The sequence below is a fragment of the Talpa europaea genome, assembly GCF_964194135.1.
Source record: "Talpa europaea genome assembly, chromosome: 6".
Classification (NCBI taxonomy): Eukaryota; Metazoa; Chordata; class Mammalia; order Eulipotyphla; family Talpidae; genus Talpa; species Talpa europaea.
In genome coordinates, this window is record NC_140072.1 from 41,466,028 (window position 1) to 41,493,089 (window position 27,062).

Genomic DNA, 27,062 nt, shown 5'->3' on the forward strand with positions numbered 1-27,062 from the left:
TGACTATAAATCTGTGGGTTTATTTCTGGATTTTCTATTCAGTTCCATTGATCTATGTGTCTGTTCTTGTTCCAATACCATGCAGTTTTGATTATTATGGCTTTGTAATATAACTTGAAGTCTGGGTGTGTGATGCCTTCCTTTTTTTCAGGAGAGCTTTGGCTATTTGGGGTTTATGGTGGCTCCATATGAATTTCATCAATATTTGTTCTATTTCTTTGAAGAATGTCATTGAAATTTTTATTGGAATAGCATTGAATCTGTAAATTGCTTTTGGTAGAATGGCCATTTTGATACTGTCAATTCTTCCAATCTATGAGCAGGAGATGTCTTTCCATTTCTTTGTGAAGATGACCTTAATTAAATGCTTCCTTCCTTTCTTCCATCATGAGGCCACTGTCTTGTCTGTGTTCACACACAGTTGGGCTACTTTGACACACCATATCAAATAAGAGCTACAAAGAAACACAGAAAAGATACATGTTCTATCAGATTCCTTGGTGAATCATCCAGAGGCTCAACTCAGAGTCACTGCAAATTCAGTGTCTTAACCCTATTCTGTATCTGTTCTTCACAGGTATGATTTAAGTCTGGATGAGATGAGAGCTTTGACATTCCAGAGAGTGAAGTTCACCATGGGCTTGCCTCTGTTAAAACGTGCAGTTCAGGAACAGGTAAGTTTCATTGTTACTGTGGTGTGACACACGCAGATTTATGTTTTGTCTTGTTTGTTCTTGTGAATTATGGAAGCACATTAATTCCCTTTTGGGGGAAACTGACAGATAACATGTGTCCTTGGTCTAGTGGAGAGTGTCCTCTCCATCCCCATTCCTTGAGCCACACATTCATTTTTCCCAGGCTCACAGGCTGGGGAATAAGGAACCAGCAGAAGTATGGAAATAAGTGTTCACAAAAAACAATATAATTTTAGGCTAAAAATTCAAATATCTGAGAAATATAAATAACTCACTTTATAGGGTTTTAAAACATTCTAGACCAGTCCAAAGACTGTGAATCTTGTCTGTCATGCAAAATATTGCCATTCTAAATTTAGCTAAAAGTCTACGGCCATACCACCCTGAACGCGCCCGATCTCGTCTAAATTTAGCTAAAATATTTGAGTCTATTTAGTTTCATTAGAAAGAAGTGAAGATTATGTGATTAGAGAATTCCTTTGCGATGCTAGCATTTCCTTTATAATGCTAGCATTAGAAGCTATATATTTGACTAAGTTTAAATCTATTTCCATCTCATTTGGCTTCCCTACTTCCTTAAACCTAACACACAGGGAAAAAACACCTCCTGGTAGACCCCTAGAGGGGGCCTTGAACTGGGAGAACTTGAGCTTAGCGGATGGCTGAGGGGCTGAACTTACACTCTGAAGCCCAGCACCCTTCCCAGCCTGCTCTGTGGATAGGCAGAGTTGGGACCTTCCCCATTCAGTGGAACCACGGGAAGCTGGTTCCTCTGTGGAGTATGGATCGGAGCTGGGGTGGGGGAACCTGTGGTCCATGTTTGGGAATAGGTCACTCCCCACCTCTTGGAAACAAGAACAACTCAGCATCTTATTGTCAGGAAGAAATTTCAGGCAGAGCTTGGCAGCATCAGTTGGGCTACAATACATTAGCCACCTCCAAAGTGACAAGCACAGGCATTGTGCTTGTGGAAGGAAAACCCCCATATAACAGGGTAAAGTGTACTTGCCAGCCTGAAAAATCATTTCAGACCAAGCACTCTGACAAAGTAGATTTTCCAACTAGTAAATTGCCTCTCAAGGGAACGTACATTCAGAGCTGTGGATACAACCAATAAACAAACAAAAGACCTCCCAAAACCCTCAAAACCACTGTGCTTCCAGCACTTTCCCTATCAGTCTGGCCTTTATGTGCATCCAGTATAGGGTTGGTTGAAAGGTGAAATCCTGATATGTGGTTAGTCTGCTGCTTTCTTAATCAGCCCAACATGTCTATGGCTTAACTTGGTGTCAATACTCAAGACCCGGATGTGAGGGTTGAGCCTTTAATGAGGCTTACTAATTACTGCACGACCCATGGAGTCTAGAGGATTAGCCTGTGTAATCCTGCTTCCGATGAAGGGTGTTGAGCCCTGGATCCAATTATCTTCCTATTTTTGTGGCTCCCTTCATGGTCTTAGGCAGCTTGGACAACTCTGGCCTGGGTGATTAGATATAATCCTTCCAGGAGGCACAAGATCAGCCTTAGGTGATTCTTTGGCTCCTTCCTGTTAGTTATCTCAGCCAGGCGGTGCTTCTCTCTGTGAATTCACGAAAGTCAATGAACCTGAAGGAAATTAAATTGGTCTTCTGTGCAACAGACTCATCTGGGGAAAGGGGGTGGGGTGGTTGTCATGAGACACAGCACCAAATCTGAGTTTGAAGGCTCTCAAATTCTACCCTGCAAACAGCTGGAGAAACTGTCCATGTCCAGTAATTCTAGAAGAAGTGTTACATGATTCATCCTGCCTCTTAATAAAAATATTGAGTCACTACTGCACTGCCTGCTCAGAGACCATTCCAGGTCCTTCTCTGGCCTCTGTTTCTTGTTTCTGTGAACTTTCATGGCCCATCCAATGTGCTCTGAGGCAGAACAAGGTGCACCATGTGTGATGGTGATGCTCTCAAGGACAATGAGGAGGGAGCTGTGCTCATTCCAGGTCTCTGTGGACAGACTACAGGCCAAGAATAAGACATTAAAATATTTCCATTCTCTGTTTTCCCCTCTGCCATCTGCAATAGATTTGGGATGTTCCAATAATTTTAAAAAGAAAAAACAGTATCTGAATCTGACCACAGAGTGTACACACACACACACACACACACACACACACACACTCACAGTGTGAACACCACTAGTGCATCCCATGTTGACTTCTCCTGCACCTGCTTTTGGTGACATCACATTTGTACCCCTCAGCCAAGAGTTCTCTTCTCCCTCTGAGGAGTCGAGGGCTGGATCCTGGGAACGGGGAGCTGCTGATTTCCTGCATTTCCAGGTGAGAAAACAGAGGATCCAGGTGGGAGATCCACCTTTGGCAGGGCTGGGACTGGAGCCCTAGCCCCACCCTTGGGTGCCTTGTCCTGTGTGTGTGGCAGCTTCCTCAGAGACATTCGTAACTGTCTCTGTAAGCTGATAAGAGCTGATGACCTGACCAAAGTCACTATCACCAATAATAATTCAAACTTACCTATTTTGTGCCAGTCATGGTGCTTAGAACTTTAAACAGATGATCTCATTTAATATTCATAGCATTCCCAATGTACAGATGAGTAAACCAAAGCAGAGTAATTGGTCTGAGGTTATATAACTAGTGAGGTGTATATATATATATATATATATAAAACTAGAGAAGGAGGGATTTCTATCCTGGGTGGTCTCCTTGAATTCACTTAAATCTGGTGATTCTGAGGCACGTTAGAATCCTCTAGGGAACTGACAAAGATCCTGCTGACTAGGTTTTGTCAGGCCAATCCTCCAATGCTTACATCTTCTAGATGGTCCAGTGTGCCTCCTGCCTGCTTTCTGCTGCATTACACTCCTTCCCCATGCCGTGGACTGTCTGTCCATACTGGTTGCATTTCAGCATTTGTTACTGTGGTGCCAATTATACTGCAGGGAAATGCCAATTATACTGCAGGGAAAACTCAACAGGATGCTTCATCCCAACATTTCTCCTCCACAGGAAGGAGCTAGTGGGGTCCAGCTGCTCCTGGCCAAGTGTGGGGAAGAGTAGGGACAGATAACTGGATAATGAAGCACCCACTCTTTACTCCTTACCCACTCCCTAAAGATTGCTCCTTCCTTACCACCTCTCCTCCCAGCCGTCTTCTCTCCCATTCTGAGCTCTGCTTGTCCTCATGCCCATGATCCCCGCAGGCAGTATATGGTAGCACCATCATGCGCTAAACCAGTGGTTCTCAAAATATGGTCTTGAGGATCCCCAAGACCCTTCAGGTACTACCTGAAAAGTAGATGTTCAACTGCCTGTGTGAACGATACCACACGTTCATCATAATCTTCAACCAAAACAGCGTATCATAACAGATGGAGAGCAGAAGCAGATCTGAGAACCCAGTTGTCTTTTATTAAGCTGGATGCTAAAACAATTTGCAAAAATGTAAAACAATGCTATAATTTTCACTGATTTTATTTTGTTCTAGAAATTATGGTTGTGTTTCATAAGAATTATGTCATTCACACTAACATGGACTGGGTTTATTATTGTTATTTTTTAAAAACTCTCAGTTTTAATTACAAGTATGATAAATTGATAGATACAACCCACATAAACAAAAACTCTTTGGAATCCTTGATAGTTTCTAAGAGTGTAAAAGGGTCCAGAGACCATGAAGTTTGAGAACTACCATTGTAAATCATCCACTGTTTTCTCAAGAGCCCAATCTCAGATCAACATGGAGGGGAATGGATGGAAGACTGGTGGCTGTATATTTATAGTTATTATAATGCTCTGTTATTTCAATCAGAATTTGGTTTGTATTTGTAGATATACCAGGTGGGTGATCAGATCTACAATGAGATAAGATTCGAAGACAGCTCATCTTAAAGGACATTTGGGAGTGGGAAAAATGGTGCTTTCTTAGTTAATCCCTGAGCTAGGGAGCGGCCTTTCCCAGGAAGCAGCTACATTGAAGCTGTGGGTGTGTTATGGGGGGGCTGCTAAGCAGGGACTATGCCAAGAGGCTGGGCGTGTTTATCCTGGTTCTTTACACTAGTTCATCTCACCTAGGCCTGCTCACAAACACCAGTGCCAGCCCTGATTGGTCCTGCAGACCGTGACCAAGTACACTCTACTCCAGCCCGGTCCTGGAGCCTGACCTACTTATTCTGAGTTCTTGGCGCCAACACTCTGGCTTTGGCTCTGCCATTGGCCCTCTGGCTTCTGTTTGTACTGGAACCCAGGCTTTTCTTAGTGGACTGTGACAGGCTGCCCCTGGCTCTTGGTCTTATATGCTGCCTTTGGCAAGAGTCCCTGTCCCTGCTCCAGCTCCATGAAATTGGACACAGGCCACTTGGACAGGCCTTTGACCAGGCCAGCCCTGGCTCCACGAGATGCCTTGGAGGATTTGAGCAGAGACCACATAGAGTGGCCTGTTTACAGAAGTTCCTCTGTATAGATTGGCATCTGAACTGAGTTGTCATCTCTGATGGCCACAGGGATTACTTGAAAGGGTGTGCCAGGGTGTGAGTTGAGATCTACCCAAGGGAATCCAATGCAGCTGGAATCTGGTGCTATTTATTTATTGCACTGTAAACCCTTCAGCGTAATGAGAACTTTTCACTTTAAGGCTTAACTATTACTCTTGCCATGAAATAATACATTAAAAATAACAATAATTATTGCTTGCTCTCATTTTCTAAGTCCCTTCTGTGTGCCAGGTGAGGTGATTTGTTCACTTTACAATTATTTATTGAGCATCTATTATGAGCCAGGCATTGTTTCAGAGGCAGTGAACAAAGTAGGCAAAAATACCTGTCTCTGTGGAGTTTACATTTTAGCCAGGAGAAGGCAAACAATAAATTAATGAATAAATAAATTTATACAGTAAACATAGATTTATATTAAAAACTAGTAAATATAGTATGCCAGGTGATGATTGTTGCTGTGGATAAAAATCAAACTTGGTAAATGGGAACAGGAGTGAAACTTATCTCTAGTCACAAATGACATGATCTTATGTATAGAAAACTAAAGATTCCATAAAAAACCTTTTAGAACTCGTTCACTCATCAAAGTTGTAGAAAACTAAATTAACCATTATTTTCCATTAAAATTAGTGTAAAATAATGGGCTTTCCATTAACAGAAAGCTACGATAATGCACCAGACTGGTAATATCAATACAATACATTTGCTATTGCACGCTGTTAATATTGATAAGTTATGTGATTACACTAATAATCTGAAAAATGCTCAAAGCAGCTAGGGAATTTGGTTGGAAGCAAGTGCTGTCAAGGGAAGAGATATTAATTTAATGCAAGAATTTGGGAAAATCCTAAACTGTTAAAATACTACAATAATGTTTTTGTAAAAAGAGAAAAATATCCTCAGACAGAGCTGCGGGAATGTCACCTTTCAACATTCTTATACCGGGCTTTTCTGGAATAGTCAAAGTCCCTGTGGAGAATAGAAATATAGTGGTTCCATAAGGCCTTGTTACAGGATTTGCCCAGCACTCTGCTCAGGCACCCTACTATGTGGTCCCAGAAAACAGTAGAGAATAAGAAGGGCCAGATGTGGAAGCTGTGGTGAAAAACTTAGATTTTCTTCTAAAATTAACTTTAGTCATTGGAGAGTTTTAGCCACAGTGATGATGGGGGGAACAAAAAGAGGGAAGCACAGTATGATGCTTGTTCTTAAAATATTATAGTGCCCTGATCAAACTTTACGTGTTGCTTCAAAAAATGTATAAGGATCAAAACAGGGGTGGGAAGAGCACAAGGGACTATGGTGATGGAACACAGGTGAATTGGTCGTGGGAATTTGATGGGGACTACACCTGAGAGGAGAAAGCATTCATTGTACAAGAATGTTGTAAAATATATATATATATAATATATATAGTAAAAAATTTTTAAAAATGTGTAAGAAAATGCAAAAGACCTAGAGTTGTTGAATCAATTCTGAAAAGGACAAACTTGGAGAACTCTCACCACTTCATTTCAAGGCTCATTGTAAAGCTACTCACTATTATGTGACATTGGTATATGGATGGACCGATAGATTAGCAGGGCAGCATGGAGAATCCTGAAATAAACCCACACACATGATCAATTTATTTTTGGGTAATATTGCCAAGGCAATTCAAGGAAAAGTTTTCAATAAATGGTGCTGGATCAACTAAAGAGAAGTTAACCTTGATCTTTATCTAATACTACACACAAAAATAATATGAGATATACATCTACATAGAAATTCTAAAATGACAAAATTGGTAGAAGAAGAAAGGAGAATGTCCTTTTGAGTTTAGGATAGGCAGAGGTTTCTTAGAGAGAATGAAAAAAAAAACCCTAAACATGTATAAATATTGGTATTCATCACAAAAACTGTTCATAAAAAGACATCACCAACAAAATAAAAAGGCAATCCACAAATTGGGAAAAAAAGTATCTATAATGCATAGATCTGACAAAAATGTATGTCCAGAAGCAAAAAATTTGTAGCCAGAATATATAAAGTCTTATAGTTCAATCATAGACAAACAGCCCAATTTTAAAAAATGGGCAAAGGAAATTAATAATTTCTATATAAAGTACACAAATAACAATAAGCATATAAAATTGTGCTCAGCATCTTTAGTCACCCAAGGAATGCATATTTAAATCACAATAAAATGCCGTTACACTCCCTTCATAAGCTAAAAATAGAAAAGACTGACAACATTGATGAGGATGTGGAGGAACTAGAACTCCCATGTTGTAGGTAGGTATGCAATATGGTACAACTATTTTTTTCTTAAAGATTTATTTATTTATGCATACAAGAACTGCAGTACAGGCAAGAGGTGTGGGGGGTGAGAGGATTCACCAGAGACAGAGTGGTGAACAGAACAGGCATATTAACTGGAATACACTGCTGAGGGGAGCAGCGGGCGAGACAGGAGATGTCTGCTACACCATGTGGGTATCTCCCTGGCCGGGGATTGAACTCGTGCTGCAGGGGCTGGTGGTTGCTTCATGGGTTGCGCCTTAACCCCTCGCGCCACCAGGGAGGCCCGGTACAACCATTTTGAAGAACTGTTTGGCAGTTACAGTTATTTACAATATTAAATTATACCCTTTAACCAGAAGTTGCATTCCTGAGCATTAACTAAAGAGCAATGTCTACAAAAGGATTAGTACATGGCTGTTTATGTCAGTTTGATATCAGTTTGGGGGTTTGTTATAAATAACCCCAAACTGGAAACAACCCAAATGTTCATCGATAAGAGACTGGAAAAATTATGGAATATTCATAGATGGGAAACTATTTGGTCATTAAGTAGAATGAACTACTGATATGCAAAACAGTGTTGAGCCCTTATTTGCATGAAAGAAGGCAAGTGTAAGTCATGTAAGTTTCAGAATAGCAAATCTAATGGCTGCTGATATAAAGGGAGTGGGGATTCTGAAAAGGAACATGAGGGTATTTCTGGGGCCTAGGACAGGGAAGGGAACATTTTATAATATTGATTGGGGTGATGGTTACCCAGATAGTAGTTGACCAGAATTCATGCACTTAAGTTCTGTGTATTTCACTGCATATACATTTTACCATAATGATAAAAATGATCACAGTGCCTGATGTTTGGAACAGAGTAGAAGCAGGGGACCAACTAGGAGGTTGTTACAAGATGGTGGTGGGAGAGATAAGAAGTGGCTGGACTTGGGATCTCTTTTGGAGAAGGTGTGAATCAGGAATATTGAGCAAAAACTTGCTTAGTTGCTTAGAACAGGCCCTAGATGCTTGAATCCTTGAAACCATTCATTCATTTTATTGGTGTGTTTTACTCTGACCCCTGCTCTTTCTAAAATAATTTGAGGTTGATTATAAGAAAGGACATGTATTCAGTAAGACTAAGAAGACATAACAAAAATAGAAAATTGAAACCAAAAGATAGAGAAGCAAATATGTCAGATTGGGGACTGATATTAGAAAATTAAGATCAGGGACCTCCTTCCACCCAGTACCCTTGGCTGGAGCTGCTGACGGGTTGCAGAGGTTCTTTAATATAATCAGAGGAAAGAAAGCTCTGATTAAAGATACCCATCAGTGCTGAATTAAGTTGACTTTACTTGAAGAATATTTGCCTTTTAGAGACTCTCTGGGCTTATAAAAAACCAAAAGTACACATTTTTTTTTCAGAATTTAATTTGAAATAAGATACTACTACATCATAAAGGTTTGCTACATCTAGTTCTCTACAAAGAAATGACTTTTAGAGAAAACTGTCTTCCTTCTGTGTGAGACTGGTTTTATTAAGCAGAAATGCAAACAGCATGGGGTATATAATTTAGGATAAAATATGTTTGAGTATATAAGATACACACTTATGGAATCATAAGTAATTTAAAATTACTGCAAACTAACTTACTGATAGAAGGATTGAACCAAGTTAAATGAAGGCAGTTATTGATACAGTAGAAATACTGCAAAAATGTAGGCAGAAAACCACATGATTATTGAGTAATCTTTTTTAGTATAGATAATTCAGTTAGTGTTGAATTGAATGAGAGGGGAATCTTTTCATTTTTGATGTTCTTTAATTAAAAACAACTGATTAGAAATGAGAGAATTAGAAGCATTGAAGAGAACTTATGTGTGAGGTTAAAAATATATGTTAGAAAGGCAGTTAATCAAATTAAGTGTAGTTTTAGTTTTGACTTCTTGACCATTCCAAATAATTGCTTAAACGAACATCAAAGGATTTCTGGTAAACTCCTATTGGCATTCCCCCAATGAATCTAATAATAAAGACCTCCATCTTATAGAGATGGTGGAGGTGGGAGGGTGGGGGTGGGGGCCTGGGGGGGAGACAGAAAAATAATTGTTATAGACAATTTATTATGTTCCAGAATGGCTAACTTAGCAGTTGATGCTTCAGCAAATGTGATTGCAATTTTGCAATTAATTTCAAACTGATACATAAAAAAAGCTGTAGTGGATACCACTAGTGACAAAGTCATACTCCTGCATCAACAGAATAAATGGAGAGAATGAAATATGAATAAAACCATGAACAGATGTCCATAAGGGGACTCTGAGCACCTGGTTTCTAGTCCTAGCTCTGCCTTGTTACTAGGCAGTCCCTGGTTAGACAAGCCATTTGCCCTCCCTAAGCATAACTTCCATCTGTTACATGGGGTCAGTGCTTCCTGTCCTGTTTAGTTTGTCACGGAGGTCGTTGTGAGGGTCTGTGGGACAGAGGGCATGCGGGCCCTCTGAAAGAGTCCACAAATATATGCTACAGTTGTTTTTCATTATTTGTTGGTAACCAACTCTGCAGCGTGCACTGAAGCCTGAACCACGCAATGGTTTATGCTCCAGCCTGGAGATATTTTAGGAAATAATCAATACAAGATGCATTGGGTTGGAGCCACGATAAAAGTCATAAATCTTGACAGCCTGCTGTTTGATAAAATTAATAATGCTTGAGAGAAACATTGTAAAACCCGATGGGAGGGGAAAACATAAAGTATGTTTGGGGAGAGAACTTAAGCCAAACTGAAAGTCATCAAGGAAGGCTGGTTATCTCCTGCTGCTGGTGGGGCAAGATGCACATGTACACATATGTTCAGGTGCATAGTGCACACACTTCTCATGTATATACTCATGTACACATGAGCAGTGAGCACCAGCTTGTTGACCCAGTCTCAGAAGAGATGGCGATTAAGGAAGACTAATATTAATTCCAACAATGGATAATTGCAATGTATACACTTAGGGGCCTTTCACATCTAAGGAAATGCTGGCTACCTGTGAATTTTAACAATAAATCATGATGGTGTTTTCACTCAGTCTCCTTTCTCTCTATTGTGTTAGAAACCTAAATACTCTATAGGTGGAAAGGTTGCAAACTTTTCCTTTGTAGGGAAACGCATGTCATTTAAATGCATCATTTAAATTTCTGCACTTAAAAATTGCTTTTATTTTGTTGAAAGTTTTTCATTTCAAAATAACAAGTTTATTATGAAAAACGTTAATTTAAAAGGTCAGAAAACCATAAGGAAACATTGATATTGGATCTGTTGTATTTTCAGGCAGAGAAAACCGAGAATTTTGTGAGTCGAAGCCTTGTGATAGGAGAAGTGCTCTCCATAGCCGACATGGCCACAGGAGTCAAGGTGAGAGTCACGGGCACCCCACCCTCCAAGAACTGGTACTTTTGAACAGTCAGGAGTGAGAAATAACCCACAGGAATCAACTCATTGGATTAGGTGTTTGTGACACACTTAGAATCCACTCCCCAACATCCTCTTTGACCATTATATTCAATTCTGTTTGTTTTTCTTTACTTTTCTTTTTATATAGTTATATGTTTATATTTTATATAAAAATATATATTTTGTGTGTCAAATATTTTCATCTGCTTTTATTTTATAAGAACTATTTGTGATTTACTTTTTCACTTAAATATTATTGCTAAGATTGGTCCATATCCTTGCATGCCACCATGTTCATTCATTTGAAATTAAAATAACTATTTACTTTGAAATAGCAATTTGCACAAGGAAGTACAAAAATAGCATATAGAGTCATGTGCACATTTCCCCCAGTTTCCTTCAGTGCTGACAACTTATATCACTGTAGTGTAACACAGAACCAGGAAATCGATATTAGTATAGTACAGTTAAGTAGACTGTGGACCCTCTTCATATTTTACATGTTTTTACATGCAATCAATCGTATGTGTGTGTTTCCATGTAGTTTGGTCCCAAATATAGATTCAAACAACCACCACTGTAATCAAGATACTAAACTGATACTTCATCAACACACAGAAACTTATGGTACTACCCATTTACAGTTGCATCTCCGTTCTTTGGCAACCACTAAACTATTCTTTATAGTTTTGCCATTTTGGGAGTGGCAAATTCATTCATTTTTATTATAGCATAGCATTTCCTTGTGTGACTATGCCACAGTAGTTGTAAATCTTTGACTTTTGCCAGATCAAATGGGTATTAGTGGCATTGCATTGTAGGCTTGCTTTGCAAATACCAGTGCACATACTTGCTGCACTCACCAAGGGTGGTGAACAGAATAGTTTGGGAAGGGAGACATGACTGCTGGGGCCTTTTTGGTGCCCTTAGTGTCCTAGCAGAGAGTCATCTGTGTGGCTCTACCTGTTCCTTCCTTTCCGTTCCTGGCCATTACTGGGCCTTAAAATAATTCCCTATATCCAGTCCTGATGTGCTTAAGGAGGAGAAATTATAATTAGAACATGAAGAGAAAATGGTCAGACAGGCAGCCAGGTCAATTATTGGTGAGTGAAAGATGACAGCTATTTCTGCCTTACAGTGTAGCATCAAAAAATGGGTAAGGATTAAAAACAAATCTGTGAGTGCCATCCCATGGAGAGAATGCCCACTATTAGATCCTTTGGGGGAGATTGGCTTCTCTGTGATTTCTTTGGCCTGGTTGGGTTGGCTGTGGCTTCTAGAGGGAAGTTAGCTGAGATGCAACAAATAGGCTCCCCTCCCCCTCAGAAATACTAGAGGATCCTGGTCTAGGGTCCTGGTCCTCAGTTTGTGCTTTTACCTTGTTGTTCATCCCTGACCTTCTCTTCAGCAAGCTTCTAGTGGGGTGTGACCTTGGGGAGGTCTCTACAGGGTGTTCCAGATTTTTGGGTGGGGACCCTTCACTACATCTCCAGGAATGCAGAGCCTAGTCATGGAGATGCACAGGGAATGTTTGAATGAATGAAGGCTGGTTAGTCTGTGGTTTAAAGAAGACAAACATTTTGACCAGTTGCAATGTGTGGACCTTATTTAGATTCTGCTTCCAACAACAAGCTATAAAGAAAAGTTATGTCAGTTGGGGAAATTTAAACATTGGCTATTTAGTTATATTAAATTGTTATCATTACATTTTTAGGTGGGATTATAGTTTCAGGGTTTGTTTTTAAAAGTCTTTATCTTTTATAGATTCATAGGAAGTATTTAGGGATGAAAGGACAGAATGTCTGGGATAAACTCATGGTTTAGGATCACCTTGGTTAGCTAGGATGGTGGGTGTAGAGTGGGAAGAAGATTGGGGGAAAGAAGAAATAAAATGGACTGCGAGCTGGTCATTGCTGAGTTCATTATATTATTCTATTTTGTTTGAAGATTTCCATAGTGAACAGCTTTTTAAAAACGTTTATTCCTGAGTATCCAAAAAGACACGAGTTGATTTTTGAAAATGCTTCTCTGATCACATCACTGCTCCGCTTACAACCCCTTCTCATGAAGCTTCCCATGAACCTTCTGGTCTTTGACATGACCCCAGGTTCTGGTGTGGTTCTGGCCTTGTGAACCTTTCTAGAAGCCTTCTGTATACTTTGTCCCCTCTCTGGGTGACCTGTCTGCCACACTGGCCCTCTGTAGCTTTTTCTTATCCACCTTGGAACTGCTCTTTCTTCCTTCACCTGACTGACACCTGTACATTCTTTAATTCCGAGCTCAAGCATCCTCCCTCAGGAAAACTTCTGTCAAACCTGTAGTCTAAGTCCCATCTGTGTGTTGTCGTCTGTCTATACCTTCCAGTTTGCTGCCATAGCATGTGTTCATTTGGGATTTGCCGGTTTATTTCCCCCATTTTTGTGTCTTATATATGTCTCTTAGCACCACTAGAGGGCAAACTCCTTCGAGATTATCACTTTATATTCTTGTACAAAGTGGATGTCAATACATGAGTACATAGACTCAAATGAATACATAGACTCAAAACAGTATGGTAGTTACTCAGAAGGTAAAAGAGTAGAATTACCGTATGACTCAGCGGTTCCCTCCTAGGAATATACTCCAAAAAATTGAAAACAGAAACTCAGAGACTTGAATATCAGTGCTCATTGCAGCATTATTCACAAAAGCTAAAAGGTGGAAGCAAACCAAATATCCATCACAGATGCACGGATAAACAAAAGATGGCATATACATACGATGGGGTATTATTTGGCCTTAAAAAGGAATGAAGTTCTAACAAGTGCTACAGCACAGATGTCAGACACTAAAGGACAAATTTTGTCTGATTCCACTTCTATGAAATTTCTAGAATAGACAAATTTATAGAGAATGAATGCAGATTAGCAATTCCCCGAGGCTGGGGGAGTTTTGGGTATGGGAAGTTAATGCTGAATGGGCACAGAGTATCTCTTTGGGGTGATGAAAAAGTTTTGGAAGTAGTGGTGATGGTTGCACAACATTTGAATGTAATAAAAACCTCTGAATTGTATACTTATAAAAGGCTAACATGGCAAACCTTATGTTTGATATCCCCTTATCACAAATTAAAAAGATTTAAAAATTTGACCAAAGTGAATGCTAACCCTGTTTCTTTCCTACTCATCAGTCATTACAGAGGATTTTTTTCCCCTTGAACTTAGGCAGCCCAGGAGGTTAGAGAGCTGTATGTAGATCATGCCACTGAGTCCAGCCCAGGAGCCATGGATGTTGTTTGTGTTGATAGAGAGAGAGGTCCAGGCAGGGTCTGTGGTGTGTTGGGAGCAGTTCCTGTGAACTCTGGGCTGGTTAGGATGTCCTCAGCTCTCACTGGCAGGCCGAGAGTGACTGGTGACCACTGATAGTTTCCTTGATGTGTTCATAGTGTTGGCTGCCCCCTACAGAGGGGGCATTGGCATCATCCATCACGGTTGCCTGTGCCACACAGGGTTGAGCCCCTTTTCTCTCTCCCTCCAGGTCTTTGTTATCAGAGGCTCTGGGCGTCCCTGAGAGCTTTGAACAAACACACTTGTACTCACACAGCCAAGAGCTGGCAAGGCCATGGGCTGCCTCTGAAAGCGATTCATGGCCAGGGGGGTGGGAAAGAGAGAGGTGCCAGGGAAGGAGAAGGCTTTGGATTCCCACTTGAGCTTGGGAGCCGGCCCAAGGTCTTCTGCCAGATGTGCTGATGCAACCTGGAAGGACTCTAAGGCTGCAAGAAAAGTGACATGCTTCCTTTTTTTCTTCCCCACAACTCCTTTTTCCTCATTTGAATCATCTTACTCTTTGCTTTGCTTGAGCTGCTGTGATAAATGACCATGGGTCAGGTGGCTTAAACAACATAAGTGAATTTCTTAGTTTGGGAGGCTGGGAAGTCTAAGAGCAAGCTGATTCAGTTTCTGGTGAGGGGCCTCTTCCCTGTTTACAGATGGCTGCCTTCTTACTGTGAGAAGTGAGATGTGTCTCCCTCATGGGGGTTATGGGGTGGAGAGAGGAGTAAGATGGGAGGCAGACACACACACACACACACACACACACACAGAGAGAGAGAGAGAGAGAGAGAGAGAGAGAGAGAGAGAGAGAGAGAGAGACACGAGAGAGGAAGAGGGAGAGAGAGAGAAAGAGAGGCGAGCTTACACATGCATGTGTGCACAAACTAGTTGGTATCTCTTGTAAGGGCACTTATCCTTCTGTGGGGGCTCATGACTTCACCCTCATGACATTTAATCTGAGTGTAATTAATTCCCAAAGCCCCATATCCTTAATGCCATCACACTGGGCATTGATTAAGGCTTTGGCATATGATTTGGGGGGCGGATACAAATCAGTCCATAGCATTCTCTTTTCTGAGGTCACCATTTGTTTAAAAAAAAAAACTCTTCCAGTGCCTTAGTGAACCCCATTTACTCTTGGAAGGAAAAGACCCCAAGACCACTTGAAGGCTCTCTAGGAGAACCCTGCTGGACGTTGTGGAGGAGGGGCCTGGCCTCTCATGGATGCGGTGCTCGCAGCTTCCTGCATGCATAACAGAGCTTGCGGGTCTATTGCGGCAGGGAGACAGTCAGAATAATGTGGGTTCTCTCAGTGTGGCTACTCAGTCCCAATTCTGGCACATTCTTTCCCTCACCTATACCCTAGTTTTCACTTTTGTGAAGGTGGCACTGCTAATACTCCCTCATGGGCTGTGTTCAGATGGAGACTGATGATGCCTATAAGGGGCTCCATGCTGTGCCTCGCATGTGGACGGGCTATACCCCTGAGACATGGCCCAAGCCCTTCCCAGTCTTCTGGGTAGTGGACTAAGTCGAATCAACCTGTGTTTCCAGCTCTAGTCACCAACTTTCCCTCCTGCTGTGGGATGTTGCTCCTTGTAGTCATCATTTAAAGTTCAGAGACCTGACCCAAGGCCCCTTCAATCTGTCTGACCTCAGTTCCCTGCTGCTGCAGACTCTTAGTGGGCATGTGTGGTCATGCTCCTGAGGGTGCAGCTGATATTTTTTTCCACTGGATACTTGAAATAGGAGAGAGGGATCTTTCCCAAACAAAAGTACAAGAGTTTTTGTTAGGTGTTTCTCCACTATCCCCTTAAATTTGCTTGCCTCTGCTTTTCTCAGTCTCTCCCAGAGCAAACACCTGTCTTTGTCCTGTTCCCTTAGGTGGCCTGGGGACGAGGGTGCTCACAGGGCAGCGATGTCAGTAGAGGACACTGCCCTTGCAGGAGGACACTTTGCACTGTTCCCTTCTGATGACTGATGCTCTTCTTCATTGAGTCTCAGCGTCCCATCTTAGTGAGTTCATCCCTTCCTCCCGGTTCTTCCATCAAGCTTCCCCACTGTAGTTAATGGGCTCCATTCATCCAGAGACTCTGTCATAGCCCCTTGGGTCACCTGCAGTCTTTTCTTGCTCTCTTTTCCAAATCCAGCCTATCAGCTATCTCCAGGATCTGCCGCAAGTCCCTCTACTTCTCATCTCCTTAACCACTGCATTCTGGGCTGCCGCCACCACAGGGACCAGCGCCTGCTTGCCTCCTCCCTGGAGTGGGGCCCATTCTCCTCGCAAGAAGCACGTGTTGAAAGCATCCATCAGATCAGGGGTCTCCTGATTGGAACCCCCAGGTGCTCCCATTCATTATCCTCATTTGGTCAGGTTTCAGAGAATGTGACGTTGGCAATACATTGGCTAGCACTTGGAGGGAGATCCCCATATTTTAATGAACTGTGTGGACTGGGGCCACAAGGCCCTGCCTGTGTTAAACTGCTACAGTTTTATGCAAACCTATAGATTTCACTCACTTAGCCCAATGTGCCAACTAATAGCATTTAGTGAATGGAGGCCTTTAAACCGTGGATGGAACACTCTTTAATTTTTTCTTTCTTTTAAAGAGGAGGAAATATTTTAAAACCTATAAAAGGAAGATACTGTAAAGAAAACAATATCTGCTGACTAAACAGATTTAGGGATGGCAAATTCAACCTGCTTTAGGTTTTAGAAAAATATTCTTTAACTAGATTTCCAAGGTGGTTTATGGGAAAAATGACCATTTGCATTGATTCCTTTTTCCTGTGTCAGAATTAATAATGCAATTTGCAGTGTCTGAGAGGATTCTGCAGAGAAGGGGTTGAGTAATCAGGGCAGTAAGCTTCTTCTGAGGATATTTTATGATTCTTCAAATAAAAAGCATTTCCTGTGGCAGATGTCATCCGTGAAATTCATCTGTTGTGATGTCAGAATGTTTCATTCGGTCAGAGCTGTGGGTGTTGAGGAAGTGCCCTCTCAGGCTGCCAGTGTCACATGGGCGCATGTGACCCTGCTGTTTGCGCCACTTCCCTGCACTGTGGGTGCAGGATCCACGAGGGCTTATTCAATTGTAGTGATCTCAAAAATAAAAAACCTCTTTGAATTTGCCTAAGCAAAAATTACACCTACTTCTTGCCGTAATTGAAGCATCCAGGTGCAGCAGGTTTCAGGTGTGGGTGTGTGGGATCTGGTCTTTCTCATCTCTAGGCTCTGTCTGGATCCCACATGTTGGCCTCATTCCGCAGGTCTTGTGATGGCAGGAGCAGCCAGAAGCCCCAGGCCTCCATTCCTCCATGATCTGTTACTTCAAGAGGGAGTTTCTCTTCCTCAGTAGCCCATCCATCAGCCTGGTGGCTGCTGGTCTGATTGGGCCTGCCCAGATCACAGTCCACCCTGAAGGATCCCTGTAGACATGATGTTGTACAGGTCAGCCACTCCTGGGTCTCAGTCTCCTCCTAAAGCTGGAGGTGGAGGCCAGCATCAGCCACCCATCACTTGGACTGATTTTGGGGGAGGAGGTCTCTCCAGAGGAAAACTGGAACCATGTGGCTGTTTGGGGTGGGGAAGGGGCATTGACCTGCAGACAGAAAATGTCTATATGCTTGAGCCTTCTGTCTTTGCAGTCAGTCCCCCGCTTCCTTCTTATGGCTCTGCCAGAACCACCTTTCCTGCTCCTCCTCCTTCCTGTCTTTTTCCTCTTCACCTCCTCCTGCTCATCAGCAACACTTTCCCAGGGTTTGCAGAGCAGACATAGTGCTTGTCCTGCACGGAATCCTTACTTCAACCTTGTGAAGTACTATTAGACATCAGGCACCTTAGGTTTGAACCCCAACACTGCCCACTCTCTCAGAGTGCAGTCATAGGCAGGCTGCTTTCTATCTGAACTCAGTGTCCTTGTCTGTCACATGGGGGTGAGGATACTTTCTTCTCCAGGCGCTTGTGAGCACCAGTGAGCATGTATGCAAGGAGCACTGCCTGGCAGGGTGAGTGCAGAGTGAGTGGGGTTGTTTTTTACTCAAGTGACTCATTTGTCCAAGTCCCCGCTGCCAGTGGGTCGCTGAGGAGGGATTTGCACCCAGTAGTCTCATCCCATGCTGAAGGACTGCTTGTTTTGTAGCATCACCTCTCCCTTAGCCTTCTGTTTACTGACTGTGTCTCATGTCAGGACTCATGTGCACTGTTTGTGTGGGTGCCTGGGCTCAGGACACCTACACTTTGTTGTATGCTCCACATACCAGGCCTTCAGCCAGACCCTCAGCAGATAGGGTGGAATGGATATCCAGAACAGCCATTACATGGCGTGATCTGGGCCTTCCTGAGGATGGAGGCCTGATTCTGTGTTGCTGGAATGGCTTCTCCAAGAGTATGAACCATGAGCCATGTCTGCAGAGGGGAACTGGAATGTGGCAGGCAGCGAAGGGGAAGGGCACGAAGCCTTGCCACTGGTGGGGCTTAGGTAAAACCTGGTGAGCAGAACAGATGCTCCTGAACGGAGTTTGACAAGTAGGTTGAGTTGTCACCGAGTTGTATCTACTGCTGACAGTGCTCTCTGTCGTCCTTGTTTCCAGTGTGGGATCATTTATTGGCTGTTCGGTGGTGCAGTCAGCAATCTCGGAAGCCCAGGACATGTAACTAAGTGGCTTCAGCCACTCCAGGTATGACGTGTACATCAATAGATGTCTTCTATGCACAGTCCTAAAAAAAATTAGAGTAGCTGGGGGTGTGTGTGTGTGCATCTGTTGAGAATGAAAATAAATCAGAGAATTTATGGCAGGAAATTCTTTTTTTTTTTTTTTTTTTGTATAGAGGCATGCTTTATTTATTTGTTTGCTGGTCTGTTTGTTTGTTTTGTTTATACATGCACTGGGCACAGTCAGAAGCGCGGGAGGGTGAGAGAATTCACCAGAGCCAGAGCAGGGAGCAGAGCAGGCAGAAGGACCGAAGTACACTGCTGAGGGGAGCAGCGGGCGGCAGGAGAGGTCTGCGCGCCATGTGGGACCCTCCTCCGGCGGCCAGGGAGCAGCCGGGGATCGAACCGGTGCCGCAGAGGCCGCGGGCAGCTTCGCAACCCAGCGCTCAACCGCTGCGCCACCGGGGAGGCCCATGGCAGGAAATTCTTAATCAAAATGAGAATTTCAAGACTATCTTTTTTGTAAGGCATTGTATCTGTCATGTTGTTATCATGTTAGCTGTCACCAGCTGAATTTTTATCATTATCTCCAACTCCCCTCTCACTCTATTACCAACTTCCTTAATGATCTCTAGTTAGAGAACCATCTGGCTAGCTAATTCTCTTTTAACATCTGGTAAATTCCAGGAGCAGAAATACACTGGGATGTTTGCAATGACAGAAAGAGGCCATGGGAGCAATGTGAGAGGGATCCAGACGGAGGCCACCTTTGATCTTTCTGCACAGGTAAGGATTCTTTCCATCCTTCTGTGGTTCAGGACGCTGACAGAACTAGACTTTCCTCTTCAAGTCCAACTTCATACCCTCTAAATCAGAAGTGCTTAGAATCAGAAGAAATATCTAAGTATTTGAGTGGAGGTGGACGGATGCTCGGCCTTCACGAGTCTTATGCCAGCCAACACTGCACCACAATTACATGACCACCAGAACTAAAGTTTCACAAATAAGTCTTACTTTTACTACCTTTACTATATATGAAGAACTCCAATAGTTTCCCTTCCATTCTCATTAATTAAAAAAAAGTTAGTGGAGATTCTAGAACTGATCTCACAGTCCACTAGTGGGTCACAGCCTGCAGTAGGAGTCCCATCTCTTTGGCTCCTACTCCCCTCTAAATGTTTCTCTCTGCTGATGATCTCTTGTTCACTGTTCAGTAGTCCTAAATAAATAAAATTTGAAGTTCTATCTTGAAAGCTATTTTTAAACATATTTATGCAAGTGTGTGTTTTGAAGGCCCAGATCACCCCATGAAATGGCTGTTCTGGATGTTCCACCCTATCTGCTGAGGGTCTGGCTGAAGGCCTGGTATGTGGAACATACAACAAAGTGTAGGTGTCTTGTGTGTGTGTATGTGCGGTCATTCATTTTATTCTTCATTTTTGTGAATTTTTCCTTTAGAATCTGACTTTTTATTAGCAGGTTTTCCTGCTAGTTGGAGGTGGTCAGTGTCTAGAAGACAGGTTCAGGTGAGGGTTATATTGGTTGGGGTCCTACATCTCCTCCGGCCCTTATGATAGTTCATTAGTAGTCAGTGATGTCCAAGGTCATGGTAAGAACAAGAATAAGGACTACCACTTATTGAGTGCTTGCTATGTGGCAGGCTCCATGTTGGTCCCTCTGTGTAACAGCATATGTTTCATTACAAAAGCAACCCATAAGCACGAGAGCATATGGCTACTGTTAACTGAGCACTTATACTGGGCACCTCAGTATGTAACGTTGTTGGGAGTCTGAGGCTCTCAAAGGTTAGAAACCTCTGACTATGCAATTAATGAGTCTTAGATTCAAGTGTGCGTGCCCTGAACAGCTTAGCTTTACTCAGGGATGGATGCTGACTGGCCATCTTTTGGGTCTTGACTGGCCAATTTTTCTCTCCCTAAGCTATGATATGGAGGTCACCTTGCTGTCTTTAAAGGAAAGAAAAAGAAACATCACCCACAATTCTTATTTATTTGTTTCTCCTCATAATTATTTCCTCCCACAAAAAATCATTTCCCTGTTTTGGTCCCATTTTCCCCAAACAGCATAAATGATTTAGCTTCTTGGTATGCCTCAGCAGCTGCCACTTTCTGCAGGGGAGTTGCAAAGTTGAAGTCATAATGATGAGGAGACTCTGGTGAACACTCTGCCTCCCGTGGGGGGTGAGAGGGAGAAGGAGCCCATCGCAAGCTCGGCCACCTAGGACTGACATAGCAGGAGATGGATTTCTCCTTCATTGGTTTCTGTGTTTTCCCCTTCATTTCCCTTTTAAAATGTTGAGCATATCAAATGAGCCCTCTCTCCCTCAAGGACTGTTTTAATCGCTTGCATTTTTTAGTTATTCATTCCTGTGGGTTAGTTGTTTTATTTAATTTTTGGAGGGTGGCTTTGGTAGTGGTGTGTAGAGTGAGAGGTAAGAGAGAGTTCTATTTTCACACTATGTTAAATAGCAAAAATAAACGAGGCTAAGAGCTCACTGGCCAAAGCCATCTTTTCTGAGTGCTTACAGCCCTGACCGTTTTGCTGGCCTTCAACAAATAATTATAATAGGAACCGACACACATGGTGTGCATTATTTAGATCCAGCTTTAATGCCAGCATTTTGGCTGATGCAAACTTTCCAAATCAAGTGTTTTTGCCAGAAGTGACAAGCCTCCTTTCCCAGAGTGTATCAGATGTTTACAGAGACGAGGGCCTCCTGTCTCTTCCCCACCCTACCAGATCTTCGCTGCCAGACCACTGTTTCTCTGTTACTTCCCTTCCTTCCCTTGAGGTATAAGCATCCCCTAGCCACATGGGATGTTTTGTTGTTGTTGTTGTTTTCCTACCGCACCTTAGCCTCAAATAACTCTTTTCTTTGAGAAGTTCTGGCTGACCTGATAAGACAAGGGCAGTCTCTGGAGACTGCTCTTAAAAAGATTCAACTTGTCCATTTATAAAAAGCCCTTGCACATGTTAAGTTTCCCTGTGCAAGTATATGTCAGAGAATGTTTTCTTAGGCTTCAGAACTGTATTTCTTGGCCAGCGGCACAGTGGAGTCCGTACACTTTAAAATTTGGAGTCTGAAATAATCTTTACATGATCAATAGCTTGTTGGTTTAGTTCAGCCACATCTTCGATAGTGTCAGCTCTCATTACATGTGCGATTCTGCTCTTCTGCCCTCTCTTCTGCACTCCTGACCTGTCCCTGGTGCCCTGCATTCAGAGCTGGCAGTTTTAGCCAGTCTCTCCTTGACCAGAGGCTTAACCGTAACACAGGTGGTGAGCAGGATTAGGGAGAACTGAACAGCGAAGGGGAGCACTTCCCTTGTGACCCTGCACCGGCTTCCAGAGAGGAAGAAAAAGCAGACTCAGGTTTAAGCAGAGACTGAAAACCAAAAGCCCCACATGTTCCTCCTGACCAGTGTCAGTTTCCAGCTGTTTTCAACCAGAATCATTTTTCATTTGATGGAGACAAACTGGATGCTACATCCAAGATTCCTCCCCTTATAAGACAGATAATTATTTGTAGGTGCTACCGTTTAAGGATTTGAAAGTATGAAGCTTTTGGGGGACTCTTTCATTATTGCATTCATCGATCAGGAAAATGGAGAGGCAGGTTCTCAGGCAGTTACCCAAAGGCTTACATGAGTTACTATTTTTTTTTTTTTTTTTTAGAATAATCAGAGTTATATGAGCTGAGGCTCTAAGCCATGTGGGAGTGGTGGTGGCTGTCTGTTGGTCTTGTTCATGTTCAAGCATACAGTTTGGGCCTGTGGTTAGTTGGAGCTATTTAAACAATAGACTCACGTCATGGAGGAAAATATTTTAAGGGCCAAGCAGCAGTGGAGGGGGCGAGGAACCCAGTGATTTGTCTAGAAGAGGCAATATCTAGCAGACAGATGTGGACTCATGTTACTAGGGCCTGTAGATCATTGTTGTCACCCTCACAGGTAGGGTTGTTGAGGAGTGAGTGGTATGTGGAAAGCTGAATACATATCACAAGGGATTTTATGGGTTTGGGTGTTAGATTATTTACAAGTCAAACCTCAGGATGAAGTAGTCTATAGAGAATGAAGTTGATAATTAGAGAAAGACTCTGTACATTAAAACAGACAGACTCAGTCAAATAGCTCAAAATATAAGGGGAGACCAGGGTAGATAGCTCTTAGCCATCCCAAATTGTCAACTTGTTTTCCTGATTGAATTATTTGCTGACAAAGCACTTTAATCCCAGTCATTTCCAGAGTTGAGGAGAAGGTGAGCTCCATGTAAATCGAGATGACAATTGAGGTTAACAATGGTGTTGCCCTCACAAGGTTGAGTTGGATGATTTTTGCCTGCTCCTATGCAGTGAAATCACCTGGGTGTGTCCTGCTGTACAACGTGGCAGTAACTCCTTGCCTTGAGTTGCAATGAGCCATAGGAAGGGAAACACTCCGCCAATCTGCTATTTTTAACAGGAGTTTGTAATCGACACACCGTGTGAAGATGCAGAGAAGATGTACATCGGGAATGCAATGCATGGGAATTATGCAGCTGTCTTTGCCCAGCTCATCATTAATGGAAGATCTCAAGGTTTGTCGTGACAGACACCTAGAATCATTCTCTTTGCTATTTCTTTTTTCCAGTGAGTACTTTACCCGGAAAACCCACTTCACAAGGATGTTTTCAGCCTGTAAAAAAGTCAATGCTAACTTTTATCTCCTAAATATATATGACAATACAATTTATTGTTATATTTTCACATTTTCACTATTGTGTGTAGTGCACAGTCATAGAAAAAATAAATTACAGGATTAAAATGAATCTATACTGTTTTAGGCAATGCATAAAGCTTTAATTTCTTATTTAAAAAGAATTGTTTAGTAAATGTCTCTTTGTCTTCCTCAGGGCCCCACTGTTTCATTGTTCCTGTTCGGGATGAAAATGGAAACTTGTATCCAGGAGTGACAGCTATTGATATGATGTACAAAGAAGGTGAGTCCCCAGGTGACCCTTTTTTATCCTGGTTTGCACTTCCAGCCTGCTCCCTTCCCCACTCGAGGAGAAGCTAACCTAAATCACCAAAGCAGTGAAGGCATTGACAACAATTCCAGAGAAGATGCCCTGATTTTGAAGCCTGATTAGAGTCTTTTATATAGAACTGTTAGAGAATGTTGCAGATTGCCATTTATGAATATGTGTTGGTCTCATTTCCTCCCAGCTTCTTGTATTTTTTAGCAATGAGGCAGCTTTGCCCTGAGTTGTTTGTTCTCCCCTCTCCTCTTGAACTGCAGGCTCTGTGGGGCAGATTGAGGCTGTCTCTCTTGTGCCAGTCTGGTGTTTGTGTCCATGAGGCCCTTGATGAATTCAAAGGGTGCTGGTTTGTTAGGGCTGTGATAGCACAGACTGGCTCAAACAACAAATTTGTTGTCTCAATTCTGGAGGTCTGCTATCAAGGTGGGTTCATTGTGAGGGCTGTGAGGAAGGATCTTTTCAGGCCTCACCCACTAGCTTGTAGGTGACTGCCTTCATGCACACACGGCGGTCTCCCTGTCTGCTTATTGGTGCTCATATGTCTCCTTTTTATAAGGTTAACTGTCATTGGACTAGGGCACACACTAATGTCCTTATTTGTTTGATTACCCCTATAAAGATCCTATCTCCAATTAAGTTCACATTCACAGACACTAGGAAATATGAATTTTGTCATGACACAATTTAACCCATAAACTGGGTAGAAACAGGTCATACCTGTAGGTTCTACCTGTTGTCTCCAGTCAAAATAAAGCCAAGCCAAGCCAAAGAAACAGGTGGAGGGGGGAAGTAAATAAAAAAAAGAAGTGAAGGGGCAAGAAGGGGAAGGTGATCGTTGGATGGAGGGGTAGTGCCACCCTGGCTGCAGGTGGGTTTGTGAATGTTTTATTTATTTATTTATTTATTAAATATGAGGATCCTCTTTTTTTTTTTTTTAAAAGATTTATTTATTTTTATACAAGAACCAGGGTACAGGCCAGATGTGCAGGAGGGTGAGAGGATTCACCCAAGACAAAGCGGGGAACAGAACAGGCAGACCAACCAAAATACACTTCTGAGGGGAGCAGCGGGCGAGACAGGAGAGGTCTGCCCTGCCTTGTGGGTATCTCCGTGGCCGGTGGGGATCGAACCAGCAGTGCAGAGGCTGTGGACAGCTTCATAGTGCTGCGCTCAACCGCCACCAGGTTGGCGCCACCAGGGAGGCCTGGTTTGTGAATGTTTTAAATGTATCTCCCAGGGGAAACCTGAGGCCTTCCCAGACCCCAGCCTCTTGAAAGCACATTGCATGTTAAGTGTGGTTGAGCAGAGGGGTGGGCCCAGCTCTTGTGAAGTGGTGCCAGTCATTTAAAACACTGGCAACCTCAGAAAGTCTGCTTTGGTTTCCTTGTAAGCACTTAATGCAAGTGTGTCCTTGTCAAGGGGTGATGTTCTAAATGAAGACACACGCTAAATCAAGATCTCCCCCGCTCCAGATTAGATCTCTCCAAATGTGAGATGAACAAAAAAGTAGACCCCAAACTCTGATAGGTGTCATTAGGAACCAGGTCTGGCAGATTTCAGGAACCAAAAGTCAGCTTAGCTCCCCTGTCCTTGTGGCCATTTTCTCTTGTCTTTCAGGCATTTGCTTTGAAAAATTCACCCTTGTCCTGGGAATAAGTAGTGGGAAGGAGGAAGAGTTTGAGTTCTGCATTATTCAGGGAGTAATTTTCCTGCCTTCTGGTGTGTTCAGCTTGATGTCCTTACAGTTGCCTAAATTCTCCTGATCCCAGTTTGACCAGGTAGGTGTGCCTTTTCTGAAGGCCCCACTTGAGCCCTGAACATGCAGGCTGCACAGAAGGCACAGCTCTTCAAGGAAACAAACAAGTAGCATCTTCTGCCCCCAAGCCCTATGTCAAATAGAAAAGCATCAGCCATCCTGGAAGTAAAGCAAAGAGTTTGCATTCTAGTGGAGACAGGCCTGGGAAGTAGCAGTGATCGTTTTTTCTGATGTCAGCACAGATGTGTCCCCTGCAGCTCTATTTCATTTCTGTTCTCTCTAGGTCTGCACGGTGTGGATAATGGAATTTTAATATTTGACAAGGTTCGGATTCCAAGGGAGAACCTGCTGGATAAGTGAGTAATTTCCTCCTTAACTGAGATTTCCTATGTATATGATCTCATTGCTCTCCCCACCCAGGCCTGGTTCTTGGATCTCATGGGCTGTGTGTCCAGGTTGTCATCTCCTAACCACTACTATAAATGTATTGACAACTCATTGGAAAATGTAGATAAGCAAATAGAAAAAAATTAAAATGATTCAAATGCTATCACTCATATATGATGTTTGTTACACCTTAATGTATATAGCTTCAGACTTTTCTCTGTGATAAAATATCTAAAGAGATAGATATGTTTGATTTTTACTCAGTCATACACACTAATAAATTCTATTTTTCTGTTTACTATATCAAATGATTTTATTCAACAATGGAACATATACATTATCAATTTAATATTGCCATAGTAGTCCATAATTTATTTAATTAATCCTTTATTATTGGGAATTTAGGCTGATTCCTTTAAAATTTTTTTGCTGGTATAAACCAATTACTGTAGTGTTATTGCCTCCTTTGTGTTGGCAGGAGATAAGGCATCACCATTTAGCTTTGGAGGCTGTTATAACCCAGTACTCCTTGCCCAGAGAGGTTCAGTATCATTTCCCAGCATTCCTCTGTGAGGTCAGGGCAGGTTAAACAGTGAGATGAAGGTTGCTTCTTCTGGTGCATTCTGGGGATAGGAGTTCTTTGCAGAGGCTAAGAAACACCAATTAGCTTTAATTTTCTCAGCAGTATTTCATGCATCCAATAAAAATCCTGAGCCACAGTCATATTTTAATCTGTGAAAAAGCAAGCAATCAGGCTATATATAATCAGCTGTCTCCTTGCTTTCCTGCAGATTTTCTTTTAACACTTTACGCCTTTTAGTTGCCTGTAAGTTCTTGCCAACAGTGAAATGTGGATGCCAAAGTTTAAGAAAAATGTGTGGGAAACAAAGTTAAAATGGACCACATTCTGTTTGCTAACTTGCCCCTCCTGTGAATTGGCAAGAAATAAAATGGGAACATCAAAGCATTTTTGTAGTTATTCCGGTAGGTGGTAAAGCCCTCAGGCCCCCTTAGGAGCT

At 42.5% G+C, this 27,062-nt stretch overlaps 1 protein-coding gene across 1 annotated transcript in view; it reads left to right on the top strand.

The window, feature by feature from the left end:
* Positions 1-599: 599 nt before the first annotated feature.
* The window catches only part of ACOXL (acyl-CoA oxidase like), a gene marked incomplete at both ends in the record, with an annotated part of 268,533 nt that continues 242,070 nt past the window's right edge, over positions 600-27,062 (top strand). Inside the window, 7 exons of the mRNA XM_084235198.1 lie at positions 600-674; positions 10,775-10,858; positions 18,802-18,888; positions 19,551-19,649; positions 23,345-23,459; positions 23,775-23,861; positions 25,940-26,012. Coding sequence (XP_084091324.1) covers positions 600-674; positions 10,775-10,858; positions 18,802-18,888; positions 19,551-19,649; positions 23,345-23,459; positions 23,775-23,861; positions 25,940-26,012 — 620 coding nt within the window. The remainder of the gene's footprint in view (positions 675-10,774; positions 10,859-18,801; positions 18,889-19,550; positions 19,650-23,344; positions 23,460-23,774; positions 23,862-25,939; positions 26,013-27,062) is intronic.